The sequence below is a fragment of the Physella acuta genome, unplaced genomic scaffold (genome assembly GCF_028476545.2).
Source record: "Physella acuta isolate Inbredline_101_S28 unplaced genomic scaffold, ASM2847654v3 ptg000781l, whole genome shotgun sequence".
Taxonomy (NCBI): Eukaryota; Metazoa; Mollusca; class Gastropoda; family Physidae; genus Physella; species Physella acuta.
In genome coordinates this window covers 202,858-229,241 of record NW_026732299.1, presented here as the reverse complement: position 1 = coordinate 229,241, position 26,384 = coordinate 202,858, and the positions used below count along the sequence as shown (strand labels likewise).

Here is a 26,384-nt window from a genome sequence, read left to right as displayed (position 1 = left end):
TTGACTACATCAGACTATTTTAGTGCTAAAAAGTTGAGATTTGATGCAAGAGATCTTTCAGTTATATACTCCACCGCCTCCATACTATTTAATGCACATTTTTAATATGAGAAATATATACAGGTATGATTCATCAAAAACATTTCCAGTATAAAGAAATTTTCCTTTATAAAGTAAACTTTATGAATTAAGTTTTTAAAAATATGAAAACAGGTTTAATAAAAAAAAAAAAAGGAAATTATTTCCAGCCAGTTCCATTTGTCTGATATTGATAGTTTATTTGAAAATGTATTTTAGAAAAAAAATTCTGATTTTTCTACAGTCCTAACAGTTTAAGAAAAGCATTGATAAAATATAACAAGCACTAATAAGCTGCATTCACAAGAAATTTATTTTTTCATATAAAAAAAAACAACTACCAAATATACAAACTATAATTATAAAATTAAGAAACAGGCAGCATTTTAAAATTCAGCTCTTTTCTACAATCTTTTATACTCAGGATATTTTTTTAAACTGATAGCTGATTAACAAATTACTTTGCTAAAAGAAAAACTGCTTAGTATATAATGGGCAATAATTGCAAAACATTAAACATTACATTTTCTTTTCAAAAAGAAAATGTTTAATAGGAAGGTAATTTTTTAAAATTAATCATTTATGTCATGCCTAAGTTTAGTTTAAAAATAAAAACTTAAGGTTGTTAATCACAATAAAAAAAAATAATTCTTTAAAACCAAAACAAAAACAGTTCACTTAGTTCAAGTTAAAATTGTATGACAGATAAACGTAACTGATGAACAAAATCTACATTTCATCAAAGACTTTGAGTGCTGACCAGACTTGTAGCATGTACCATCATAAGATCAACACCAGTGGAATAAACATTCTCAACAACAACAGCTGCAGAAAAAAAAAACATTTTCAAATGAAACTCTACACTATTGAAAAATAGAAGCAGAAGCCAAGGCAAAATAAAAATGTACAATTACAATATTATTAGTCATTTCAGTTAGAACACTAATTCTAATGAGTTATAAAGTCAAGAAAAGTACCTTAGTAAATTTTAAGAACTGCTTGGGTATTGAGCGAAATTGTAGGCTGTGGTAAGATTTGACTGCTGCTGTGTTGTTCCATAAGCAGCATTTGGGTCTTGAGTGCTATATGCACCATATGTACCACTGCAAAGATTTTTTAAAAATTATTCAAGGAAAAGCATTTGAGAAATTTGACCAATATTTAATAAAGAATCTTGAGCCCTGTGTAGTACAGGTACTTTCCATAGGGCAAATGGAAGTAAAAACATTTAATTATCATTCACATTAAAAAATTATCACTAAGTATTTTGTCAGTAATAATAAAAACCAAATTCATATATAGCTGCTAGCATTTTAAAATATGAAAATCTCATAAATATATCATTCCCAGCTTTTTTGGTTTTTGGCATATAAGGTAGGAGGAGATCAAATCAGAATAAATAAAAAAAAAAATAGCTTACTCTGTTACACCTGTAGCTACTGGATTAGCTGTGTAGAACCCCTGGTTGGCAAATGCAGCATCAGCTGAGTAGTCTGCTGCATTAGCAGAGACATTGCCCATACTTTGTGTGTTGTATGCATAATTGGATATAGATGTAGCTTGATTATTTGCTTGCTGGCCATAACTTGCTGTGTAGTCCTGTTGCTGCCCTACCGCTGGTGTGTTAGAGGTGGCTGTACCAGACTGTGCTGTGTAATCAGTCTGGCCCCAATAGCCATCAGTTAGAGTGGTCCCAGCTGAACCATACGTCTGCTGGGTTCCATAGGCTTGCTGGCCCCAAGCAGTTTGATCATAAGTTGCCTGTTGATTTCCGTAAGCTTGATTGGTATAAACATTCTGCTGAATGGCCTGAGTGCTGTATCCAGTTTGTGGAGTCTGTTGACTATTGTAATCTGTTTGTTGAGTTGGTTGGGTATTGTAATCTGTCTGCTGAGTAGGCATCTGATTAGCTTGCTGATTGCCAAAGCTGCCCTGCTGATTGTAAGTAGGCCTAGAGGAGTAACTATTTTGAGGGGTGTAATTGTTGTTTTGATTTCCATAATTATTTGGATAGCCAAATGCAGTTTGCTGATTTCCAAAATTTTGACCCCCAAAGTTTTGCTGACCACCTGCTGATGCCCCCCTGCCAAAATTTTTGCCTCTTCCTCGGTTTTCATAACCTCCACCCCCTCTATTTCTGTTTTCAAACCCACCACCCCTGCCCCTATCACCGCGGGACCCTCCTCTACCAGTACTCTCTGCATTACTGCCCCTACCAGATTTATCGGAACTGCCACTGCCCCTGCCATGATGGTCAAAGCGCCCTCCTCCCCTCCCTGATTGATCAAAACGACCTCTTCCCTGATTTCCAAAATGACCACCTCTTCCTTGGTTATCTAAATGACCCCCTCCTCTCACAGGATTATCCAAAAGGCCACCCCTTGCTGGAGAATCAAAATAATTGCCACCCCTTGCTGGAGGTTCAAAGAAGCCACCCCCACGGGGCTCAAAACGACCTCTGCCCATGTCATCAAATTGTCCAAACCCTCTTGGGTCATCCATAGGTCCCCCTCCCATATCATCGTACCTATTTCTAAAGCCATAAGAGTCTGCAGGGTAATCAGAAAATCTACCACCTCTTTCTCTGTCATTGTACCCCATAAAACTCTGACTTCTTCCACCCCCAAAGTGTCCACCATGCACTGGGATATCAAACCGTCCCATTCTACTTGGTGGGGATGAACGTCCATGACTGTCACGTCTTTCTCTGTCTCTACTTCTTTCTTTTCTATCTAAAGCCCTTTCTCTGCTGTGTCTAGAGTCATCTGAGACTCTACTGCTTTCTGAGGCTTTCCTAAATCTGTTACCTCTGTCTCTTTTCTTGTCTTTGCGACTTGTATCCCTGGATCGTCCACCCAATATAGGAGCATCCATAAGACTTGGAATGACACCTGCTGTTACAGATTGTAACAATGCAAGTTGTGACTGAATTTTTTCATTCATTTCCATTTGTAATTTGATTACATCAGCTCCAGCAACGGGCACTTTATCCCACCGGCTTCTCCTTTCTCGTTTTTCTCCTTTAAGCCCCTCCAATAAAGGACGAATACCTTCTGTTTTTGAACGAACTACTTCTTTTCCTCTATTACCATCTGGTCGTGATCGATTCATTTCTGCTTTGGGTCTATCTGGTTTAGATCTGTTGTTATCCTTTGATCGCCTGCCATCTAATTTAGGCCTATTTTTGCGATTCTCGATTTCCATTTCTCTTTTGCGTTTGCGATATTGGATTGTCTCATCTTCATGCATATCTGGTACCATTTCATATTCAATTTCAAAAGTTCTTGGCAAAATTTCCCATGGACTCTCTCCAGTATAAGCTTCAGGTTGAACACCATCATCAATATTTTCTGAGATTGATAACAATCATTTTAAGAAAGACGAACATGAGCTAGAATAATTTTTTCACATTTTTTAAGCAAATCAATACTTATTACTAAGCAGTTTGAAAGCTAACCTTCTTTCCAATCAAGGCAAATTCTTTCATCTCCATTAATGTGTATTGCAATATAAGAGTTGCATATTCCAGGTACATTACTTGCAGACGTGACATTCAAATCACCAACCCTAGAGAAAGAAAATGTAATCACATGAAATTGTTTATTGAAAAAACCTTTAACCCATACACTGAACGTTGTTCAGTTACTACTTACTGAACACAATAATTTTTGCTCAAACTGAGTTCAGCTGAGATAATGTGTTAGCAAGACGGTTTCAGTCAAATTAACTCGGCATAGCTTGCACTTGCCAGCAAAACAAAAACAACTATCCATCAATTGTCAACCAAAATTCAAAATAATACCCACAGTTTATACAAACAATACTTATGTTGAAGTTTAGAGAGATCCCATTAGAGATGAGGTCGTTTAAGGTGAGATATCCAGGCCAGTTTTTTCAGGGTTACAGGGCGGATCTCTCACCGACACTCTGTACCCTGATACTGCTGCCTTTACTCACCTACGACCTTTTCCGGTCTTTATGATGTCCAAATTATTAGCAACAGGAAAGAGCACATTGAGCAGCTCTTTCGAAGTGCTCTCTGGCAAATATTTCACAAACAGTGAGCGTTTCTTCTCCTTGCCTGAAATATAATGGAGATGGTGGTAGGAGATTTGGTCAAGGATATTGGAGGGCAGCTTAGGGTCAAAGTCGTCAGAATAAGACACTGATGACTTCCAAAGCAAATAATAGCACGCATGTTTAACATCATTTTTAATGTATGTAACCAAATATTGCATATAAGGTTTATTTAACTCAAGCTCGTAAGATCTCTTGCGACTATAATATAATTTACAAACCTGAGGTTACCTGAAAAATATACATCAAAGGCATATACTTAACAGACAAAAATACAAAAACCTCTGTAGCATGGCTACACAATAGTGAAAGCCATCCTTCATCAAATGGCCTCAGAGGTGTTTTATTGAAAATACTACACATACCTTTAATCTTTTCAAATGTTGGTGTATGGTAGTAGTCAAGGAGCAATGTTGCTGTGGAATAAAAACATTGGAGCAAAATGAAAAAATAGGATATTTATTTTCAGACAAAAACTCAATATGTTTTTTATCAATGTTTTATCGCAGTTAAAGCAGTCTAACGCATTTGGTGAACAAATTGATTGTTTAATATTGCTAACATTTTGAATAAAAGAAGTTTATGCTACTCTAAAATAACAACGGAGACCTATCTAATTGCAATTTAATATTTACCATATAAACAACTTTTTTTTAAAAATTAAATTTGACAATATAACAAAAGTGTAAATGAAGTTTTATTTTAACCGTAAGTTAATTTAAACTGAAATCATCTAATTGTACTCTTGTTTTCAATTATTCCTTATAATATAATACATTCTTTTAAAGATTTGCATGGTAAAAATGTAAGTCTTCAACTGTAAAGAGCCTAGATTTAGATTAATTGTAATTTGAAAGTTTTAGTTCATGTGATGGAAAATGAATGACCAGATTAGCTGCAATTAGAAAGGGTCTGATATTTATATTAAGAAGTATTTTGAATTAATACTTGTAAAAACATTTGAGCCAAAATTAACCATTTTGATAGTTAAGCCACATCATTATTTATGCCTTTGAATAGCTGTAGATAGTTAATAAAAATAGCCTGTATCATATTTTTTCGTCCACAAACAAGACACAGACTGGGTAAAGATGCGTTCACAGTACTTTTTAAATCAGTAACTTTCAGTAAGCTATGTTCCTGCTACGACGTATGCTAGAGGCTATTTGAGACAGGCTGTTAGTGAGGTCAAAAGAGCCAATGTTGCTACAAAGAGGGGCGGGTTTCTCTAGTCCTTATAGTCACCTTTTGCAGTGATTGCAACATTCATTTGAGGTTGCGAAATAAATCAGAAGCAGAGAGAAACTGTAGATCCAGGTAGATTTAAGAACAGAGGGTGAATTAAAATACCAGTAGATGGATTAGGCTTTAGTGAGACTAATGTGAATGCAAAATTAAAGGTAAATAAAGAAAGCAAGCTTGGGAGATGTACTTTCATTTACAGAGTGGCAACATTTTAGATTTCTATTTTCCCTATTTTGGATATTTAACTGAAAATATCAGCCAAATATTCTGACTTAAAGAATAAGCGTTCTGAAAAATTCGGAAATCTGAATCTTGACCTTCATTTAATCTTACTCTAGTACTGTCTGACCTAGTGCAAAAATCGAATTGAAAAGAAATACGCTTATTTGATTGTCCGTTTCACCTGATATCTGCACTGCAGGTAAAGGGTAATACCCAGGTTCAAGTATGTTTTACTTTTAAACTGGCATTAAACTTACAACTAAGTTAACCTGCTAATAAGTAACTAGCCATTGAATAATCTAAGTAGTTGAAGTAGTCAGGCAGTGTTTTACAGACACATTATTTTCTATTAGAGACACTTACAAAAAAGTAAGTACATTAACAAACCTGTTTCTTCAACTTCAGTGTAAGGCATTTTTTCTATCTCTTCTTCGACTTCATCATCATCGGTTTCATTTTCAGTTTTTTCTTTTAAAGATGCCTTGGCTCTAATTTTTTCAATCTGTTCTTTGTTTTTTGCCCTCCTGTTTACTTGAATGGTCACATATCGATAGGTCATGGGAGCATGCAATGTCTTCAGCATGACCATGGCAGCATCATTTGTGCTTCTCAAACACAAGTCAAATGCACTAAATAAAGAAAAATTCTATTGTAAAAATTAAGTTTGGTCGACTTAACAAAATTTATAAAAATCTATTCAAAGCTAACAAAGATAGCTTTTATTACTTAAGTTCTAAAACAATTTTTAAACTTCAAAACACAGTACTTACCCCATCCCATAATTTTTTTTGTCAATGTAAAACCAAGTTTCCTGGGCTATTTTGGAAACTGATTCCAGTACACATGTTCTGATATCTGCTTGGTCTATTGGGAAAATTCTAATATGCCACTCCCACTTTTCTGAAAAACATGTTTTAAAGGATTTTTAATTTTCCAACTAATAAATTCAAATAATAATTTTGGGAAAAAAATCTAGATTTCTAATAGGCTACATGAGAAAATACAATTTAGTTAAATGTAATTTTTCTCCCCCCCCCCCCCCCCCGTTAATTCTATAAATAAAAATATATTATTGTCATGACTGGAACCACTATTTTTCATGAAAAAGAGTTTACAAGATTTGTCCATGCATGATCAGTATTTCAATGAGTAAGATTAAAAATATTTGATTGTTATTTATTTTAAAACCCACAGCACATTCATGGGGCCAAAGAAAGTAAACGCCATAAACCTAATTATTTGAGCATGCCAAACTGCACACCTGACATGGAAGAGGGGGTGAGGGGTGGAGCTCTTATTGAAGAAGCATTTAGACGAGAGGTATAGGATGAAATTTTAACCAGCTGAGTATAAAATTGAGGACTAGGAACCTCAAGTTTACTAATTAACTGACAATTTTGACTTTTATAGTGGGGGGTGGGTGGGTGGGGGGTAAGAGTTTTAAAGAAAGGAAGTAAACTTACCAATCAACTGCAGACTACTGAAATCTGGGAATGTATGAGGCTTATAGGGTATAATAACTTCCTCTGGCTTGTCTATTTTCTTCTCTTCACTTTTTTCAAAATTTTCATCTATGCCCTCTTCAACCAGCATGTCTTCTTTATTACTGTTTGCGTTAATTTCACATCCATTGTCTTGGGTCTCTTTAACAGTATTTTCTTCAGAATCTTCTCTGCCCTCATCTATCTTTGTATTGTCATTCTCATTTACTTCCTGTGCTTCAGTATCCTTGCACACTGACCCATTCCCTTGTTCCAAATTAATGCTTTCATCTGCAGTCTCAAATGCTTGACTTTCATCTGCAACTTCAGAAGCATGACTTTCATCTGCAACTTCAGAAGCATGACTTTCATCTGCAACTTCAGAAGCATGACTTTCATCTGCTACTTCAGAAGCATGACTTTCATCTGCTACTTCAGAAGCATGACTTTCATCTGCAACTTCAGATGTCTGACTTTCATCCAATTGCTTAACTGTTTCACTATCAGCTTGATCTGAGGTTTCTACTTCCATCTTGTCATCCACCTCTTCTGAACCTTTGGCAGCTCTCCTGCCTCTCTTCTTTCCTCTAGCAGATTGTTTAGTTCTTGGCATTATTAAGAACAGAAAGTTCAAAACTAAAAGCCAAAAAACAAAAAAAAAAAGAAAATGAGTTAGAATAATCTATTAGTTGCAGTGTAGGTGTCAAATATTAGACATTTTAAATTGTAACACTAAATTATGTCCCAGGCTTAAGAGGAATTTAAAAGTCATAATTAATAATTATGAAACAATTCACAACATATTAGCCCTAAAAGACAGACATATAATAGTATTACTCGCTAACCCGAAGGCGTGGTTGGTTGCTAACAATATCATGTACAGACCGGATGCATGACTTCCGACGATTTTTTGTCTTAGTTCCAGTGACCTTCTTAGAATTACTGTTTAAAATGTTTACCACGATCAAAATGGCGGGGTTTTCGTGTTATAAAAACAAACCATAGGTGGCAGGGCTATATATGCCAGAAAAGCATTTCAAAGTTTGCGTTGGAGAATGAAGGCTAAATTTAAAAGTTGGTTTTATTAAAAATACTAGAACTTTTTAAATATCAAGCTGAAGAGTACAAAAATGAAATGAAGTCTGTAGAACTATTAGGTTTATCAGTCTATGTAAAATGAAATCAAATATAGCTAACCACTTTTTTTATAAACGATGGCTTTTGAATGATAACCAAATTTATTTATTTTTTTAAACCATGTGACCGCTATTTGATGATCACTAGTGGGGAACTCTGGGTACATGGCCACTTAAAAAGTCTAACCTGATTTGTGGTTTTCTTTAGCTTCAAGCGTAAGAAGAGTTGTCATGGAGAGGTGTGTTGGCCATGGCAGTGAGTGTCAATGAATATTAAATTAAGTAATTTAGTTTAAAACGAACTAAAAACTTCAAAATTAGTGCCTAGTGGATTAAATATGGATGTCTATCATTCAGTAGTCATGTTTAATTTGAAATTTGGGTAAATTCTAGATTTAGTAAGAAAAACTAAAAACTAGTGATGTTTCCAACAGATGCAACATTGCTCATTTACTATAGCAGCCATCTTGTTGAAGTTTTTTTGGTAAAACCTTAGTTTAGCGTCGGAAATTATCGGGTAATGTTTGTTGAGTTTCTGTAACTAGAGTTACGGTAAACCATGGTTTATTTGACCATTGAAATATAAATAAATTGAAAGTCGATTGTCGTAAATTAATGTATTAATTTTTTAAGTTTAATCGACAAAAGGAAACAAGAACAAATATAATAGTAGATCTAAAAATTAAAAAAACAACACATAGGCCTATTAATATAAATAATGAAGTCAAACGTAATAATTTAATGTTTTTGGCTTGCAGCGGATTTGCGACCATTAATTAATTAGATCTAGATCTAGCTAGATATCTAGCTGCTAGGCCAAGTAAAAAAATCTAGATTACGAAAATAGTAAAATGTTTACAAAATGTAAAAATGATTACAAAAATAAATCTATCCAAATTTTAAACATTCTGTATAAAAATAAAAGATGACGCCAAATAAAGTATGGTTTACAGTACTTCCGGTGAATTCCGGAAGTGTGTGACAGACTTTGGCATTGTTTTACTGTTTTTTTTACTGCTATACGATTCCGGAATAATAACCGACGCTAAACTAAGGTTTTACCGGGTTTTTTTATATTAACTTATAGCGCGAGATTCAGGGGAAGCCACTCTAACTTACAGATGGCAGCTTTTTATATAGCAAATCCTGCTCGCAAACACTGCTGTTTAAAGTTAAGTTGATATATTTAACCATTGATTTAGGTTTATTATTCATTTATCTATGATATTTGACACAAATATATCACAATATACTTCTATTACAGCCTTGACAATGAGGTAACTTTTTCGTACATTACTAGCCGCTGGCGATATTAGGTCCTAAAATGATAGATTACCAAAAAAGGTAATCTATCGTTTTGGGTACGTAAAATCGCCCGCGGCTATTAATGTATGAAAACGTTACCTCATTGTCAAGGCTGTAATAGAAGTATATTATGATATGTTTGTGTCAAATATTATAGATAAATGAATAATAAACCTAAATCAATGGCTAAATATATCAATATAGGCCAGAAATTAACTTGAAACAGCAGTGTCTGCAAGCAAGATTTGCTATATAAACAGCAGCCATTTGTAAAATAGAGTGACTTCCGCCTGAATCTCGCGCTATAAGTCTATAAAAATAAAACTTTAACAAGATGGCTGCTTTAGTAAATGAGCATGGTTGCATCTGTTGGAAACATCGCTGGTGTTTATTTATTACTTAAAAGTTTTAGGCCGATTCTAGCCGGAATAAGATACGCATGCGATACACATGCGCAATGGAGAGAAACTACGACTTGCCTTAGCGGCAATGTTTTCGATGGTACTGCGCATGTGTGTGTTTACAACCGCAGAACCCTAACACCAACCATAATCCTATCCTTAACGCCTTAACCCTATCCCTAATCCTAACCCTAATCCTATCCCTAACCCTATTCCTAATCCTACCCCTAACCCTCATTCTAGCCCTAACCCTAGCCATAGGTCACTGCGCATGCGCAGAGCTATCTTTTGCCGACTAAGTGGAGACGTTGGGGAGAAAAATCTTCTTCCGAGTAGACACTTCGAAAGTTTTAATTCAATTGTTTAAAAACAGGTACATAAATGAAACAAGGAAACATTTTTGTATTTTTCAAAACATAAATCCTCCTCAAAATGTGAAATAATTATTAAAATGTAAGGAGTCACCTGTTTTTCACATTACTAGTCGCGGGCGATTTTACGTACCCAAAACGATAGATTACCCCAAAAAATCAACCAAGTTCAGATGGTATTCGTATTTTTCTTAAAATTAAATTGTAAGCAACCTCTATTTTCTTAGGCCATATTTTAAAACAGTTAAATAAAAGCCAAAGCTTCACAATACCGAAATATAGTATAGGGATTCTTCTTTTAATCTGTATTGTAAGACCAATTTGCCAAACTAGACTAGTGATAGATCAAGAATGGCCGCCATTAAAAAGATGCCGATATACAAAATACGGACCACAGTTGGGGGCCAAGCTGGATTTTTCACAAATCTAACAATAATGGTTTCAATAGTATTGTATCACTGTAGTGTGTTTTTAAAAATTAATTAAAATAGATTTAATTACTTGATATATTTAAATGTATCAAGAGTACATTTTAACATACGATTTATTAATTTACAGTTTTACCATCGTTTTTCTTTTCATAATTGGCTTATTATTTTTTAATTCATGCGCACAGAAAATGGCATTAGAGAAACCCACGCATCTTAGGTCTATTGAATGTCGTTACCGAAACACGCCATTAGTTCATTGCAAATATAAAAGTGTTGTTTTTTTTTTAATATCTATTAGAATTTTGTGATTCAAATTTTTCAATAATTTTACCAAAAAAAAAGAAACTATTTTAATTTCTGAAATTAGCTACACTCAAAACACAAAGAGTAACAGAAAACCGCCAAATGTTAAAAACAAACAAGAGAATTTACATTAATTATGCCGAAGCCATTATAGTAGCATAAGGGTGGAAATGGTGTGTAATATGGACATTTCGCGCAGAATTAAGATTCGCCAATTAGATCTAGATTAAACTATACTGAACAGCCGATGGAGCCCCTTCTGATCCACTGCAAGCAAAAATAAAAATCCAAGCGACAATTATTCAATTTAAAAAAATCTAATTCGGCCAAAGGAGTCATCCATCAATAATAAATAACTTCAGGCTTGTTGGACCACGCCCTCCCCATTATCTTAAAAGATAGAACTCCCCTCTAAATTACCATCACAATTCCACATTCTCATCCTTCCTTTCCAATGTTCTATTTTTTTTACTGATCAATTATATTACAATTTGCAAAAAAAAAAATTGAATGCGAAGTTGCAGTGAAATATCCGCTCCAAATAGCTAATTAGCGTAGGCCTATTTAATGACTTCATAAAAGGTTTTATTGAATCTGACATGCAAAAACAGTAAGTCTGTGAGATAAAATCATAAAACTGTTTTTAATTCCTTGTAATTTGTGCATTGGTCTTTTTTTTAATTACTGATCCGCCTTTACCTTGTAGTTAATTAGTTAATTTTCAGTCATCTCTGGGGGTGGGGGCTACCTGTATCCGCCCACCTTACCGAAAGTTTCAAGCCCCCCCCCCTCCCGGAGAAAAATGTCTGAAAGAAACCCTGGTTATGTGACATTTCTAATAATAATATTTTATACTAAATTGCTTTTATTGAAGAATTATCAATATTCGCCAATTTTCTCGGTTAAACTTAACAATTGTTTGATTTTTGGGTATATAGTAAAACCTTTTCTAAAAAGGTAGCTAAATCTAGTCTAGATAAATTTATGTTGTTTCAGTCTGTTGGCGAAGTTAGCATAAACAAATAATATAAAATTATTTTCATACACTTATTCTAGCTACTTAAGAATACTGTCATTTGTTATAGATTGGCCTAGTCTAGATCTATCTATTTTCTTTATTGATTGAGTCAGTATTGAATTGTTTTTCGCTTCTTTTACTTTACTTAACTTTGGCACTTTTCATTTTTATGCCTAGGCATTGTTATAAATATTAATAGATCTAGTAATACTAATAATTAATAAGTATAAGTAATAAAAAATAATAAATAAATAGTAGGCCTAAATAGAAATAGGGGGGGGGGGGCTAATAAATTAATAATTGGAATAATTGGCATACTTTAAAAAATTAGGTAATTAGGTAATCTATCGTTTTGGGTACGTAAAATTGCCCGCGGCTATTAATGTACGAAAACGTTACCTCATTGTCAAGGCTTTAATAGAAGTTAATTGTCATATATTTGTGTCAAATATTATAGATAAATGAATAATAAACCTAAATCAATGGCTAAATATATCGATATTATAGGCCAGAAATTAACTTTAAACAGCAGTGTCTGAGAGCAAGATTTGCTATATAAACAGCAGCCATTTGTAAAATAGAGTGGCTTCCCCCTGAATCTGCGCTATAAGCTTATAAAAATAAAACTTAAACAAGATGGCTGCTATAGTAAATGAGCATGGTTGCATCTGTTGGAAACATCGTTAGTCTTCATTTATTACGGAAAAGTTTTAATGCAATTGTTTAAAAACGGGTACATAAATGAAACAAGGAAACATTTTTGTATTTTAAAAAACATAAATCCTCTCAAAATGTGAAATAATTATTAAAATTTAAGGAGTCACCTGTTTTTCACTTTACTAGTCGCGGGCGATTTTACGTACCCAAAACGATAGATTACCAAAAATTAATAAGAAAACTTAACTTTACTTCAGATTACTTCTTGAAGTGACAGGAGTGCACCGAATTTGACTGAAGTCACTCTGACTCAACTCACTTAGTCACTCAGGCAACAAATTTTGTAGTTACTAGGCTTAACTTGAATACTAACTTTTAATTCTAACTAAATTTTACTAAATGAAATCTTGGTAATCTATCGTTATAGGTGCCAGAATTTGGCCGAGGCTAGTAATGTGCGAAAAAGTTTCCTCATTGTTAAGGCTTTAAACTTTAATATAAGTAGATTGCGATATATTAAATTATAGCCTATAGGGCCTACTATTATGTCAAATATTATAGAGTCTAGATAACAGAATAATAAACCAAAATCAATGGCTAAGGCTAAATATACCAATATAGATCTAGGCCAGAAATTAACTTTAAACAGCAGTGTTTGCAAGCAGGATTTGCTATATTCTATAAACAGCGTAGATCTGTAAGGGTGGTTCCCCCGAATCTCTAAGTATAATTTTACCAAAAAAACTTAAACAAGATGGCTGCTAAAGTAAATGAGCTTTGTTGCATGTGATGAAAACATCGCTAGTCTATATTTTTTACTGAAAAGTTTTAATACAATTGTTTAAAAACAGGTACATTAATGAAACTTTGAAACATTTTAGTAACTTTCAAAAAATCCTCCTAAAAATGTGAAATTAATTACAAAAATTTAGTCACCTTTTTTTTTACACTACTAGTCACGGCAGGTTTTACGTACCTAAAACGATAGATTACCAAAATATTTATAACGAGCCGACCCGCGCCGTATCATACGCCGCTATTTATTTGTTTTATTTTCTGCTTTTCAGTATTTGCTTTAAAACACTATCAGTAGGTCATTAAGGACGATAACCCCCCCCCCCCACCCTCCTTTCCCCCTTCCCTACAAACCCCCCCCCCCCCCCCCCATTGAAAGCAGCCTCCTCTTAGTTACCTCCCCTAAGTTTAAAATCGTTTCAAACTAAATTATTTGCCCCTAATAGCCATGACTAAACCCGGCTCTACGATTGTAAACATTTAGCGTGAACCACAGCTCACCAGACCATTTGGGGGTGGCAGGGATTTGCCTAGAGTGGAGGAGAGGGGCCTGCTAGGCGCGCTTGCAGCTTGGTGTTTTCTAGGGTATCCAAGAAGAGAATTATATATATAGATACTATACTCAAATATAGACAGGGTTCCCGTGGCCTCCTGATAATTTTATTGGTTTTTTTTCCCCGTGCGTTAGATCTATTGGTAGGTAATAAAATAGGTAATCAGACCTGACCGCCCCAGTATAATTTTCTTCTTTGTCAATTCTGTGCATACAAGGCAAAATCTTTATATGTAGATCTATAGTTGTCTTTAACTGGTGACCAGGTGGGTTTAGTTTAATTTTTTCTCACTTCTTTCTACGAATGGGGGGGAGGGGGGGGGGGGGCTAATTTTGATAGGTCTGAAGTTCTTTTTATTTTTAAAATAGGAGATTTCATGTAGACCTAAATTTATTTTTAGCCCAGCTAATTTGAATCTATTGTCCTATAGGCCCTATAGCTTCTTTCAATTTACATTTATGTCTTAATACTACCACCCTCCCATCCCACATCTCAGTTTCTCTTTCTCGTGGCGGGAGGGGAACGCTGGTTGGCTCTATGACTTGAACTCTGTATGACCCACTGTGTGATGTCATCACCAATCTCAAATAGCATTTCTGTACCCTATGACTTATACTGCAGGCCAAATACTACAGCTTAGATTAATTCAAACTGACACAGTGTGACTGTGTCTTGCTGGGGGCTAATAAAAAAAACTAAGAGGTTACTTATCAGAATGACTATTTTTGGCTCTAATGTTTTGTATTTTCAAGTATTATTTTAAAAATGGAGTTTAATTTTCGTAGGCCATATTTAAGCTACTCAGGTTGATCTAAAAAGTTAAAATAACAGGCTATTTACTGTTGAAGACTTCCATGTAAATCTTGATAGGCCTACCATGTCCATCTTTAAAAGATAAGACATGGTTTCAGTTGTTCTGTTTGTATATGATTGACATGTGTTAGTCTGAAGGCTTACTTTGGAGAGGGGTTAAATCACTTTACACTGGGAGATGGTTATGATTGCTAGGCAAAATATGTTTCTCAGTAGAAAAGGTCTAAATTAATTTATTATAATTTTACCAAGTGAATTAACTCATTATTTCTGAGTGGCATGGGAAGTGGGGGTGCCAAAAAGGGTAGAAATTTTTTTTTAAATCTGATTTTAAGCTGACGTATTGCATTATATATAGTCAAAGTTAAGAAAATAAATGGCTCCAAGACACTGCACACTGATTTTAACTTTTCTCTACCTCAATTGTTTGGCACAAAGATAACAATTGTTACAAGATAGTGACTGGTAAAAAGCGCCACCAAAATAACAATATACATAAATGGGAGGGGTGGGGTGGTAAATTGAATCTACTTTAACTAAATAACAAAACGGTTTAGAAACCGTTACTTTTTAAGATTACAAATGCTATGCAGCATATAATTTTATAAAGACCTCATCCTATTTGAGAAATGTCACTTCCTAATCCTTTCAGCGAATGGGTTGAGATGATGTTTCTTTTTTAATATGTTAAATTATGTTCTGAAAAGACTAATAGGGCCTAAATAATTATAAGTTTTAGGCTAAATTTTATAATAAAATGACTATTATAATATTAATAACACTAAAATATAGGTCTAGAATAGATAACCTATTTTAAAACTTTATCTTTGCCAGTATCTTTTTTCTGATGGTAAACTTTTATTTAGTTTCAGATCACAGACATTGTTATTTTCCTTATTTACAGAAATTAAATTTTAAAAATTCTTTGATTTTTTCAGTGGTTGTCAGATACAGTCAGATGTTAAGATTTTAGGTTCTAAAAAATGCCTAAACGAAAAGTGGCTCGTGGTAGACGTGGTGGTGCAGCTAAAAAAGGCACAGCCAGAACTGCAGATGAAGCTGGTTGTATTGAAATGGTAGAACCCTTATCAGAAGCCAATGCAAGCAATTTAGAATTATCAGCTTGTGAAAGTACAGAGTCTCTCTTAGAAACAAAAGAGTCTGGTCAGTCATCATATTCAGGTGTAGAAGATAAAAAAACTGAATTATTAATTGATGGAAGTGATAAAGTTTCCACAGAAGCTAAGGAGGAGGAATCAAATGTTGTAGTCAAAGAATGTCATACTGCGGATATAACAGAGACATCTTCAGAGATTGAGCCAGTAAGTGGTACAAGCAGCACACAAGAGAAATCAGCCAGCCTAGAGCTTCCTCTATCAGGTGATGGAGGCGAAAAATCTAATACATGTGGTATTGATGACAATGATCAGAGTGAGGTTTTGTTGGAGGAAAAAGGAACAGAAGAAGACGAAGATGTCCAGTTATTGGAGGAAAAAGGAACAGAAGAAGAAGAGGAAGATGTGCAATATATAGATGAAGAGGCAGATGAAGATCAGCAGTTGTTTGATGTAATGGGGACTACTAATGACAACACTGCAAAAAAAGATGATGCACAAAGTGAAGCAAGTACTTTTGAAAATGAAGTAAAGCAATTTCTAACAGCTCGTTGCTCTTCATCCAAATCTAAACTATTGGATAATGAAAACTGCACATTTGAAGAAATTTCAGAAGGGTCTATTGGCCAGCCTGAACAAGAAGAGATAAGCAGTGAAACAGCTGGTGATGTTGATGTCACTGGCATGTCCTTTCAAGCTAAAAGCTCTAAAGACAGTCTGCCAGAAGCTGAATCCTTAGAAGAAGTTTTTTTTGCTACTGAAAATGACGATACCAAAATCATTGCTGAGGATAAAGACAATGATGATATTTCAGACACTAGTCTCTCTGATCACGGAGGAACAAATCTGTCACTGGAGGAAATCAGTGATGATGACCTCGAGCCTTCTAAGAAGAGAAGAAAATCCGCAGGGCTTACTTTTGATAAAGTAGCAGCTGTTAAAAATCTTGATGCTAAAAAACCACCTCATGATACAGAAAGTAAAGTAGTTCCAGAAATAGTTTCTGAAGATGATAGAAAACCGTCAGAAACCAAAGTAAATAAACGTCCTGCAAGTTTTGATAAAGACAGTATTGAAGATAATGTAAACAAAAAAGTCAGGTTATCTGAAGGCATGAATGATTCAGACAGAAAACCAGAGTTAGAAAATATGGAAAAGCTGTTAGATCATATAAAGACAGAAAAAGAAGTTAAAAAAGAAAAATCTCCATTGAATGACTCAAAACTTGATAACAAAGGATCAGCTGCCATAAGCGGTGCTACTGTAAGTTCAGAAACCCTGAAGAACAGGAGTACTTCTCAAACAGAGAGAGGTCAGTCTCAAAATTCACGTCATGAACGACAGACGAGTAAAGAAAGACATTACCCAAGTCGAGATTTACCCTACTCTAGTAGAGAGTTCATAGAAAAAAGGCGGAGATATGAATTAATAAATACTAGCACTCAGACAGAACCTAGACAGTTAAAAGGGAAAATCGTCCAGTGTAATATTAATCCGATTAGTGTGGCTCCTCTATATAAGGAGTTGCAAAATGCAGTGGACATGACAGCTTCTTCTTCTAAGCTATTTGAAAAGATGAAAGACCTTCTCCCCTCTAGCATACCAGAAAAAATATTCAAAGATATCACTTCTTCAGTTCCAACAGAATCTGGTAAGGCAATAAACCATTTTTTAAATTACGTGTAAGGTTAACAAAATAATTTATTGTACGTTATCCTCTTTATAATGCTATTATGCTTTAGAAATGACTATACATTTCATTATACTACACACTATCATGCTATATACATTTCATTATGATATAATATAATAGTAATACCCACTTCCTTTTTCTTGTTCAGAAAAAAGCTACACATTTAGCATGGGTCCAGTGACACTATCAGATATGGACAGCACAGAGTTTAGAGAGGTGGCTTTGAAGGGGGCTGACAAGTTCAGCCTTAATTTTGATATGCACTGTCATGGGTGAGAATCTCCCATTTTTTATGTACATATTGAGTGAATGTCTTGTAAAAATAACACTACAGATGACACTTGAACACTAAATACTCATGATCCTTCATTTAATAACTTAAATGCAGTGTTAAAATAGTGCACACAGTATTTGAGAATGAAATACGTTTTATCAATATTAGTTCAGAATTATGAAGCCTACTCTTTAATAATTGTATATTTTAATTTCAATATTTGTTTTCTGGTGTTATTTACTTGTTTAATTTGTTGAGAGATTAGCAATTTTACCTTGTCTTTAAGTAATTGATATTTAATTTCCAAGAAAATATCTATCAATGAAAATATTATTGCAGTATGTTTAAATTTGCTGTTGTTGTTTTTTTTGTAATTTCAAAACTAGATCTTTATGAAATTTGTGAGCAAGTGTGTTAAACTACTTTTAACTACTTTGATAGTCATTGAAATTGAAAGAAGTAGGCTACTGTTATGTTTAAAATTGTATTACATTTAATGAGTATGATATTTTTGTGTTTTTTTTAAACTAATTTCTTTTTAATGTAGAATTTTTAAAGCAGCTTTATCAAAGCATGAAGATATTGCCTCACTTACACGGCATCTTAAGAGATTAGAACTTGGGAATCGTTACATGTGTATGTCATTCACTTATTGCCATGGTACTGACTCAGGACCTATGCTTTGGAAAGGTAATTAAGTACAAGATCATATATAGATATAGTATACACTCCAGTATGATTCTCCTTTTAAACAGTTGTAAATTTTGAATAATGATTATAGCAGTTCATTTAGGATCATGTGACATAAACCTGTTCACTAAGCTTATTATTACTGAATATTTGAATATAATGCAATTGAGGAAGATAGATAAACTGCTGAAAACTAAACATATTTGACTAGATCTGTTAATGAATTTAGAGGCACATCCTGATTGCTGAATTTTATCTCCAGCTACAGTTGTATTTATGTATGAGCAAGATATCCAGCTAGAGAGTCAGGGTCTTGTGAGTGATGGAAAAGTGCGAGCTAAAATCATTCTCAATGGGGTACCTAAAGGCGTGAGCAAAGATTTTATTCATCTACTGTTTCCAGAGGCACTGAGTGTCAGCACTGCTCCTGGCAAGGATGAAGACAGGTAATTTAATGGTTACAAGTATTGGCTGATTTTATTTTTTCATATTAGACTTCAATGTTCAACATTACTTTATAAAAAAAAAAAATGTTTATAATATAAAGCTTTTAAAGCATTTTAAACTTTATTCTTTATCTTTTTATGTCAGAGATTTTTCATCTACCCAAACCATGCCTTATCATAAAACTTCTTTTCTGCTTTAAAAACTAAAAATCAATTTCACACATCTAATTCATTTTGTCAACTATTAATTAATCAGTTTCATCTCATTTAAAAAAAATCAAAATATTTCTTTCAAGGATTAATCGAAATAAAAATTGTTTTAGGGTTGTTGTTCTTGGGTTTTCAAGCACCAAAATGGTTGAAGAAATTTTATCCTGTTATGACCTTGTGGTCATCAATGGCAGTCAGGTCAAGATTTCTTGCATGGATTCAGTTGTGGAACCAAGTGGAGACTTGCCATCAGGTTTGTTTGTTGGGACAGGTTTTTTTCACGCGAAGGCTGACACATTTCAGAAAATATAAGTAAAAACAGTCAGTATAAAGGTAATATGGGACGGCTTGGCCTAAAGGTAGAGAGCTAGACTACTAACCCGTAAGTCTCTAGTTTGAATCCCGTTTTAAGTCACTAGAATGTCCTTGAGTCCACCCAGCTGTGATGGGTATCTCTCACATTAGAGAAAGTAAAGGTTGCTGGGCATATTGCTGACCACACTATCCCTTCATATGCAGAGGTCTCTGAAACAGATGAACTCTACTTCATCTGCCCCTTTTGTCTTGGGCACAAACAGGAAAAGATGATGATAAAGATAAATGTTTTAAGTTGATTTATTCTGGTTAATAAAAGCGACCTTTTTTGCAGGATACACAAAGTAGAGAGAACTTGCTCATCATGTGGAAATTTAAATGTATAATAATTGTAATTGTTGCATGCACTTGTTTCAGATGTGCCAGAAGAAGCAGGCGTAATGATAATTGCAGACAAAGACGACAGCAATAATCTACCTCATGATAATGTTACTGAAGTATCTGAGGATCAACAGGCGCCTGACTCTCAGATACCCACAGATGCTGGTCTGGGACCAAGTTCTGGTGATGCTGGTGCCATAGAATGTATTGACATTAGCAAAACTGGTCCTGACTCAGTGGACATAAGCAAAACTGGTCCTGACTCAGTGGACATGAGCAAAACTGGTCCTGACTCAGTGGAAACTACTGAAAACAAGGAGCAAAAGTTAGCAGATAGTGATAAGGATGTTACAGGTGCTGTCAGTGATGTTACAGATGAACAGTCTAGCACATTAGCTGATGTTTGTGCCAATGTCAAGGATGCTACTGATGTACTGGACCAAAGTGATACAGTTGAAAAGTGTGATGTTGACAATATGGAAGTTTCAAAGTCTCAAGATAAGAGCTTGGACTCTAGTGTCATAGAGCTCAACTCAGATGGTGAAAACATAACAGTGGAGGAATCAACCAGTAAACAGTCCACAGCTGATGCTTCAACTGTTGGCGTGGAACTAGAAGCTGCTCAAGTGGAGAAGAAATGTACTGAAAAAGCTCAGGGTGTAGATAAAGTTAAACACAGTGTGAAAGAAACAGATAATGAACATTTGGAAGATGTTAGTGATGATGAAATGATCAATCAAAGCAAAGAATTGGATATTGATGATGTTGTAATACTGAGAGAAGACAAAGTGAAAAGAGTGATAGCTAACATAGATTTGACCAATGAAGAATCCAACAGCTCAGAAGTTCATGTCCCTGAATCAAAAGATGCTGCAGTGCCTCAAGAAGTGAAGAAAGTGGAAGAAAAACTCATTATGACAGATGGTAGTCTGGAGGTTACCATGGAAGCTATTGATGTCACTGAAGATGATGACGGCTGTGGACAAGTTTTGTACTCTAGAACCACCAGGGCTAGCTCTAAGGAAATGGACAGGATTTTGAAAGAAAGGGATAATGTATATTCTAAATCCTGGGCCAGTGACAGATGGCCGTCGTCTTCATACAAGTCTAAGTATGATCCTTATTACAGCTCTAGACAGAGCTACTCTAAACCTAGCAAAGAATATGCATCAAGATCTTCTCCCCCATACCAGCCCAGTTCATCAAAAGAAGCTCCGTGGCATACAAAAACATCTTCTAGAGAGGACCTTCGTGGCAGGGTACCTGCTCGTGAGGAAACAACATCAAGAAGGGAACCACTACGCTATGAGAAGTCAGTTCTATTGTTATGTCATTTTTTAAATGTTACTTCTAAATGTTACAAATTTTTTTTTTAAATTACATTTTTATCTATAATATATAGGGGAAGTTATTTGTATATATATTTAATCACCAACTTATAACACTTATAACTAATTGAAGCATCTTTAATATTGTTTATTTTTGTAGCTTTTAGAAAACATAATTTAAAATGTGATTATAAAACTTTGCTGCATTACAGAAGTCGTACTCCTTCCCCACGAAGATACTCAAGCTGGTACAAAGAAGCGGACACTTATAAATCTTCTAAACCCCACTACACATCTGAATACTATGGCTCATCGGAACGCAAATATAGTAGTAGCTCACACTGGGGTGGCTACAATGACAAATGGTCTTCATATTATGGAGAAAGCAAAACATACCCTCGACCAGTTGTTGAAACTGAAGCACGTTCACGAGACTGGCACCCTAAAAGTTCTACTTATCATCATAGTTCCTGGAAAGGGGATCGCCATGGAGAGCCAGAGGGCCATCATTATGACAGTAGGAGCCACTGCTATCCTGAGCGTAAATATTCTCCCAAAAGGTCTCGATCAAATTCCTATTCTGACATGTCAATATCGTCTGGTTGTCGCTCACCACACAGACAGAAAGTCTATGAGAGAAGTCCCAAACGTCCTTTTAAGCACACTTCTCGAAGCCCAATTTCAATTTCATCACGGTCTCACTCCTTGAGTCCAGTCTCCAAGTCACCAAGTCCATGTCAGAACATACTTAAAATGCCTGCGAAAAGTGAATTGGTTAAGTCTGTGAAGCAGTTTCTTGTTCTAGCTAAAGACCTGCATGCTCAAGCCAAGAGGAAAAGCAGATCAAGAAGTATTGAATTACATTCCCCCCGTCGTTCTAGAAGTCCAGGCTACCAGAGGATTCGCAGTCCACCTGATAGTCCTCCCAGACATTTGTCTGGTAGGTCTCAAATGATATCTCACAGTCCTCAAAGAGCTCGATCCAGAAGCCCTCCACACTACTGGCGTAGAGACTCAAGAAGTCCAAATTACAAGAGAGCTGCACATTCAAGATATGAAAGGTCTGCCAGCCCTGTATCTGTGGAGTATCCCCGTAGTAAGAAGTACAAGGATCATGTTGAAAGTAAACAGGCCTCTTATAAAGAATTTGACAGGCATGACTCTAGATCACAAAAAGCTCGAAATTACACCCAGTCTTCAGATGACCAACACAAGTCAGGACAGTGGCAGTTTCAGTCTTATTCCAATGAACCCCAGTGGCAACAGTCGTATGGAGGTTACCAGGCTCAGACCAAACCAGCATCAGGGCCAGAGCCACCAAGCACAAACACATTCAACCCCCCCTACCCTCCACCTAACTTTCAACCAACTGGTTACTCCCTGCCACAGCAGGACTCTAGTATGTACCATGGGAGCAGCATGTCAGTCTACCAGTACAATACACCTGCGCAGTATGGTTATAACTCAATGCCTCCAAATGTCCCCAACCCATACCTGCAAAACCCTGCCCCTCCTATTCCACACGCCTACCAACAAGCACTCACTGCTCTCCAGTCAGCTATGACCAGCCAGCCACCCCCACAGGTTTTTGAACCGTCTAACACATCCTCTAGCAATGCCTCATCTAAGAATAAAAAATCATGGTCAATGGGAAGCAATGCTATGGTCTTTCAACGTATTTTAGGCAGTGATGGTAAGAAAAAGAAAATCTAATCTAGTTTTTGTATTGCAGAAAAACTTTACATTTCATGTCTTAATTACTAAGTAATTAGTGATGTTTTTGTAGATCATGTATCAAAATGTATATTGTACATCCATTTTGTATATCAGCACACTGTTTAATATTCATTGTAGTGGTTGGTGTTAAAACTTGTAATATAGCACAAAATGTGATGTGTTAGTGCAAATTGTTCTTGCTAATGTTATGATACATCTGTGCGGTGGTTTGAACAGTGTGGTGATTTCATGGAGTGAGTTTGACATAATGTCCCATTTTCATGTATTTTAAGGTGGCAAAAAGAAAAGTGGCACCATCGAGAAAATTGGGGACCGGGAACGTCTGGAGAGACCTAAACAAAGTAAAGAAGTTCGTGTCCTGACCAATGTTCTGGTGAAGAAGTGATAAATTGTGGGAAATTCAAATGTGCTCTTGGTTCTTCTGACAGTGAACTTTCCTTTCATGGTCTTGAAATTCTTGAACAGTATTCTAATTTAGAGAACAGTGAGAAAATGTCCAATGTTTAGAAAAAATTAATTAGAAATAGGCGTAAATGTGTTACGTAGATGTGCAACTCTGGTAATCAGACAAAAAAATGTGATTGTTCTATTTTTTAATCTCATTATTTAATTTACAGTTTATTATTTGTGTTACAGTTGAATATCAACATTTCTCATTACCATTTCCAATGTTAAAAATTGATGAGCAGGTCATTTTGATCTAAAAAGCATGTATTGTGTGTGACTGTAAATTCAAATTTGTTCAGAGTTTAGAAGCTGTATTGAAATTATTTTTGTATCATCATTAAAAGGTCCAATGAGCATTATGTTGATTACAAATTGTTTTAAATACACATCTGATATATGCTAGTTTACTGAAGACTGGATCTCATTACATTGATTGTAATTTAGTTTACTGTTCTTTTGACAATTGTTAATTTGATGAATTTTTTTTGTCAGAGGTTAAATGGAAATGAGTGAGTTAATAGAACCTTTCTTAAGATTTAAGTTAGCTTTTTCTGTTTGTATTATTCAGAAATAAACAGAAGACAATTTTGTGATTCAAGAATTTTTTTATATTGCTCTTTATTTTTCCAATTACTTTTCTGTTGTTGCTTTGGTCAAATGTTACTTTTTTTCCCCCGCATATTTACACGATTGTAAATGTATTGAATATCATCAAATTCTCGTATAGCCTACTTTATTCTAACAATTTTCTTTGATCTGTTCAATCCCAAGAAGTAGGCTACATATGAACCTAAAAATGTTGAAGACCTTAAGAAATTTCATCATTGCTTCTAGGTGGTGCTTTAATATTTTTTCAATAAAGTATTAACATTAAAAATTGAGCTTTTATACATAAAGAAAAAATCTTTTTGCAGACACAAGGAAAAAAAAAGTCCAAATAATTTACAATGATTACAAATGTATTGATGATGAGAGTAAAAAAAAATAAAATTAATCAAGTGTTGAATTTTTCATTTTACATGAACAGTATCATCCATTAGCAGACTTGAAATCTGGCAAGTCATTCTCATTTTCTACATGATATATGATGTCAGCCAGAGCATATTCCACATGAGCTTGTTCAGCAGCTTCAGACATCTGAGGGTTTTAAACATTCAATTATTAGCCTGATAGTTTTGCTAACAAGAAGTGCTAGCATCTTCATAAAAATAGATCTGACATTAACTTGTGCATTTCAACAGTGCGGAAAGAAAATCAAACTAATAGAGTAGTTTATATTATTGATCATCTGAACATGGGTTTTACTTATTTCCTAGAACCCATTGTTCTTTGGGACAATGATAAAATATAGATTAAATAAATCATAAACATTTTACTTTTTTTTAACATGTGCACATGATTTACTTACTGGTGTATAGTCCATGCCTTTTGGAGGGTATTTAAATTTTGGACCAAAGTTGACTGTGACCTAATCAAAATGAGTTGTAAGAGTTACTTGCATATGGATTCCTGTTTCTTAATAAGTACAGTGCATGTTTTATTTTTGGTTAGCCAAACTCCTTTTCAATTACATAGAAAGTATTTAATATTTCAAAATGCCTAAAGGAAGTCTGCTGTCATTACCTACAAATATACATAATAATTTACTGTCTTAACTTCATGTCATATTTTGTAATTTATAAATTTGAATCTTACTACTGTAAGACATTATTAGTCTTGGTTATAAATTGAGATGGATAAGTTTTTGATGAGTATAAGTAACAGAGGTTTTATTGGTATTTTTGGACTACTTAAACTGCCGTCACAACCTAAGTGAAACAATGTTATTTTTACCACAGTGTTCCTGAAGAGAGAGACGGCTGGATAATATGTTCCCTCAAACACATCTGAGAAAGCTACCCCGGCACATTTTCCGTTTTTGTACATCATCATCTGAAAAAGAAAAATTTACATTAATACATTGTGATTTTTTTTTTAAAAACCCATTAGAACCATTAAGTTAAATTGTAATTATATTAAAATACAGAAAAATTAATTAGTCATTATTTGAAACCCCTCAAAATGAATAACAGTTAAAATACCAGAAAGAAAATCACATAGGGTAACTTCTAGTGGTGTAAAAAAATTTACCTTGCTGCCTTTGGCTGGTTTCAAGGTCTTCTCTGTCTCACTGACATTATCCTTGTCCTCAAAGTAAAGGTGGCTTTTGAACTTTACCAGTGGCTAAATAACAAAAATACGTTTAAGACATTTATTTTGTCCTATGTATGTAATAAATAAAAGGGAAGATAATTAGTTTTTATACACTATATAATATTTAAAGAAGTCACTTCCCCTGATTATGCTACCCACTGGGGCTTTTTTTAAAAATAAAAGTACGTACTATAAACTATAATTATAAAGAACTTTTTAAAAATTAACAACTTTTGTAAGAGCATGTAAAAAAAAACTATAAAGCTTGCTTCATATGTCTATCGTTCTTTTGTCTGTCTATTGTCGTGCTTCGTCCGTCATGGATCGAAACTTGAGAGCGAAATTTTGACCACTTCAAACCGACCAATTTCTCGGAAATTTGGCACGTGGGTCAAGACCCGAAAACAATGCAATCTGACATCAACTGTACGCTTAATTAATTTTTAAAGAATACATTAAAATTTCCTATAGAAAGTACGATTTACCGCGCTATTTTACGCACATTTGTCATTTGGTGCGCAATTGTTTTTAGTCATTGTATTAAAAATTTCAAGTGCTGAAAAAAGTGCATTTAATAACGTTTTAATAACAATCTCATATATAATTATGCACTTAAAAGGAGAAAACAAATGATTTTCTTTATCTATAATAATGAGCTACTATTTAAC

At 34.6% G+C, this 26,384-nt stretch overlaps 3 protein-coding genes across 10 annotated transcripts in view; 1 reads left to right on the top strand and 2 right to left on the bottom strand.

Annotated features, from left to right (window-relative positions):
* Window positions 1–372: 372 nt before the first annotated feature.
* Window positions 373–10,952, bottom strand: LOC131950823 (scaffold attachment factor B2). Of its 3 annotated transcripts, none has more exons than XM_059313037.1 (10): window positions 10,881–10,952; window positions 7,086–7,739; window positions 6,393–6,522; window positions 6,010–6,251; window positions 4,521–4,571; window positions 4,036–4,159; window positions 3,536–3,645; window positions 1,499–3,428; window positions 1,056–1,181; window positions 373–903 (listed from the first exon to the last, which is right to left on the bottom strand). In XM_059313037.1, exons 2-9 carry the CDS (start codon window positions 7,714–7,716, stop codon window positions 1,067–1,069), a joined length of 3,333 nt encoding a protein of 1,110 aa, XP_059169020.1. In that variant the 5' UTR covers window positions 7,717–7,739; window positions 10,881–10,952; the 3' UTR covers window positions 373–903; window positions 1,056–1,066. The 3 variants fall into 3 exon arrangements, with proteins under 3 accessions (XP_059169020.1, XP_059169019.1, XP_059169018.1); XM_059313036.1 differs by lacking the exon at window positions 10,881–10,952 and adding an exon at window positions 10,589–10,702; XM_059313035.1 differs by lacking the exon at window positions 10,881–10,952 and adding an exon at window positions 8,427–8,487.
* Window positions 10,953–11,982: 1,030 nt separating this feature from the next.
* On the top strand, window positions 11,983–24,116 carry LOC131950830 (uncharacterized). 4 transcript variants are annotated; one of them, XM_059313044.1, is made up of 10 exons: window positions 12,017–12,176; window positions 12,983–13,056; window positions 15,826–17,653; window positions 17,844–17,967; window positions 18,517–18,659; window positions 18,922–19,105; window positions 19,429–19,568; window positions 20,048–21,323; window positions 21,552–23,032; window positions 23,349–24,116. In XM_059313044.1, the coding sequence occupies exons 3-10, from the start codon at window positions 15,871–15,873 to the stop codon at window positions 23,459–23,461; spliced, it is 5,244 nt and encodes a 1,747-aa protein (XP_059169027.1). In that variant the 5' UTR covers window positions 12,017–12,176; window positions 12,983–13,056; window positions 15,826–15,870; the 3' UTR covers window positions 23,462–24,116. The 4 variants fall into 4 exon arrangements, with proteins under 4 accessions (XP_059169029.1, XP_059169027.1, XP_059169028.1 ...); XM_059313045.1 differs by having other exon boundaries at window positions 12,983–13,068; XM_059313046.1 differs by lacking the exons at window positions 12,017–12,176; window positions 12,983–13,056 and adding an exon at window positions 11,983–12,007.
* Window positions 24,117–24,464: 348 nt separating this feature from the next.
* LOC131950833 (set1/Ash2 histone methyltransferase complex subunit ASH2) overlaps window positions 24,465–26,384 on the bottom strand; it is a 31,701-nt gene continuing 29,781 nt past the window's right edge. For all 3 annotated transcript variants that reach the window (XM_059313053.1, XM_059313055.1, XM_059313054.1), the window contains exons 14-17: window positions 25,654–25,746; window positions 25,357–25,455; window positions 24,932–24,991; window positions 24,465–24,660 (exon numbers count right to left, since the gene is read on the bottom strand). In XM_059313053.1, coding sequence (XP_059169036.1) covers window positions 24,553–24,660; window positions 24,932–24,991; window positions 25,357–25,455; window positions 25,654–25,746 — 360 coding nt within the window. In that variant the 3' untranslated portion in view covers window positions 24,465–24,552. The remainder of the gene's footprint in view (window positions 24,661–24,931; window positions 24,992–25,356; window positions 25,456–25,653; window positions 25,747–26,384) is intronic.

Coding starts and splice junctions, on each gene's coding strand:
- LOC131950823 (XM_059313035.1), bottom strand. CDS start 8,472: ATGACAACTCTTCTTACGCTTGAAGCTAAAGAAAACCACAAATCAG. Junction 6,523..7,085: donor CAGTAGTCTGCAGTTGATTG/GTAAGTTTACTT, acceptor CATGTTTTTCAG/AAAAGTGGGAGTGGCATATT. Junction 3,429..3,535: donor TTGCCTTGATTGGAAAGAAG/GTTAGCTTTCAA, acceptor TATCAATCTCAG/AAAATATTGATGATGGTGTT.
- LOC131950830 (XM_059313046.1), top strand. CDS start 15,871: ATGCCTAAACGAAAAGTGGCTCGTGGTAGACGTGGTGGTGCAGCTAAA. Junction 17,654..17,843: donor TTCAGTTCCAACAGAATCTG/GTAAGGCAATAA, acceptor TTTCTTGTTCAG/AAAAAAGCTACACATTTAGC. Junction 19,106..19,428: donor CCTGGCAAGGATGAAGACAG/GTAATTTAATGG, acceptor AAATTGTTTTAG/GGTTGTTGTTCTTGGGTTTT.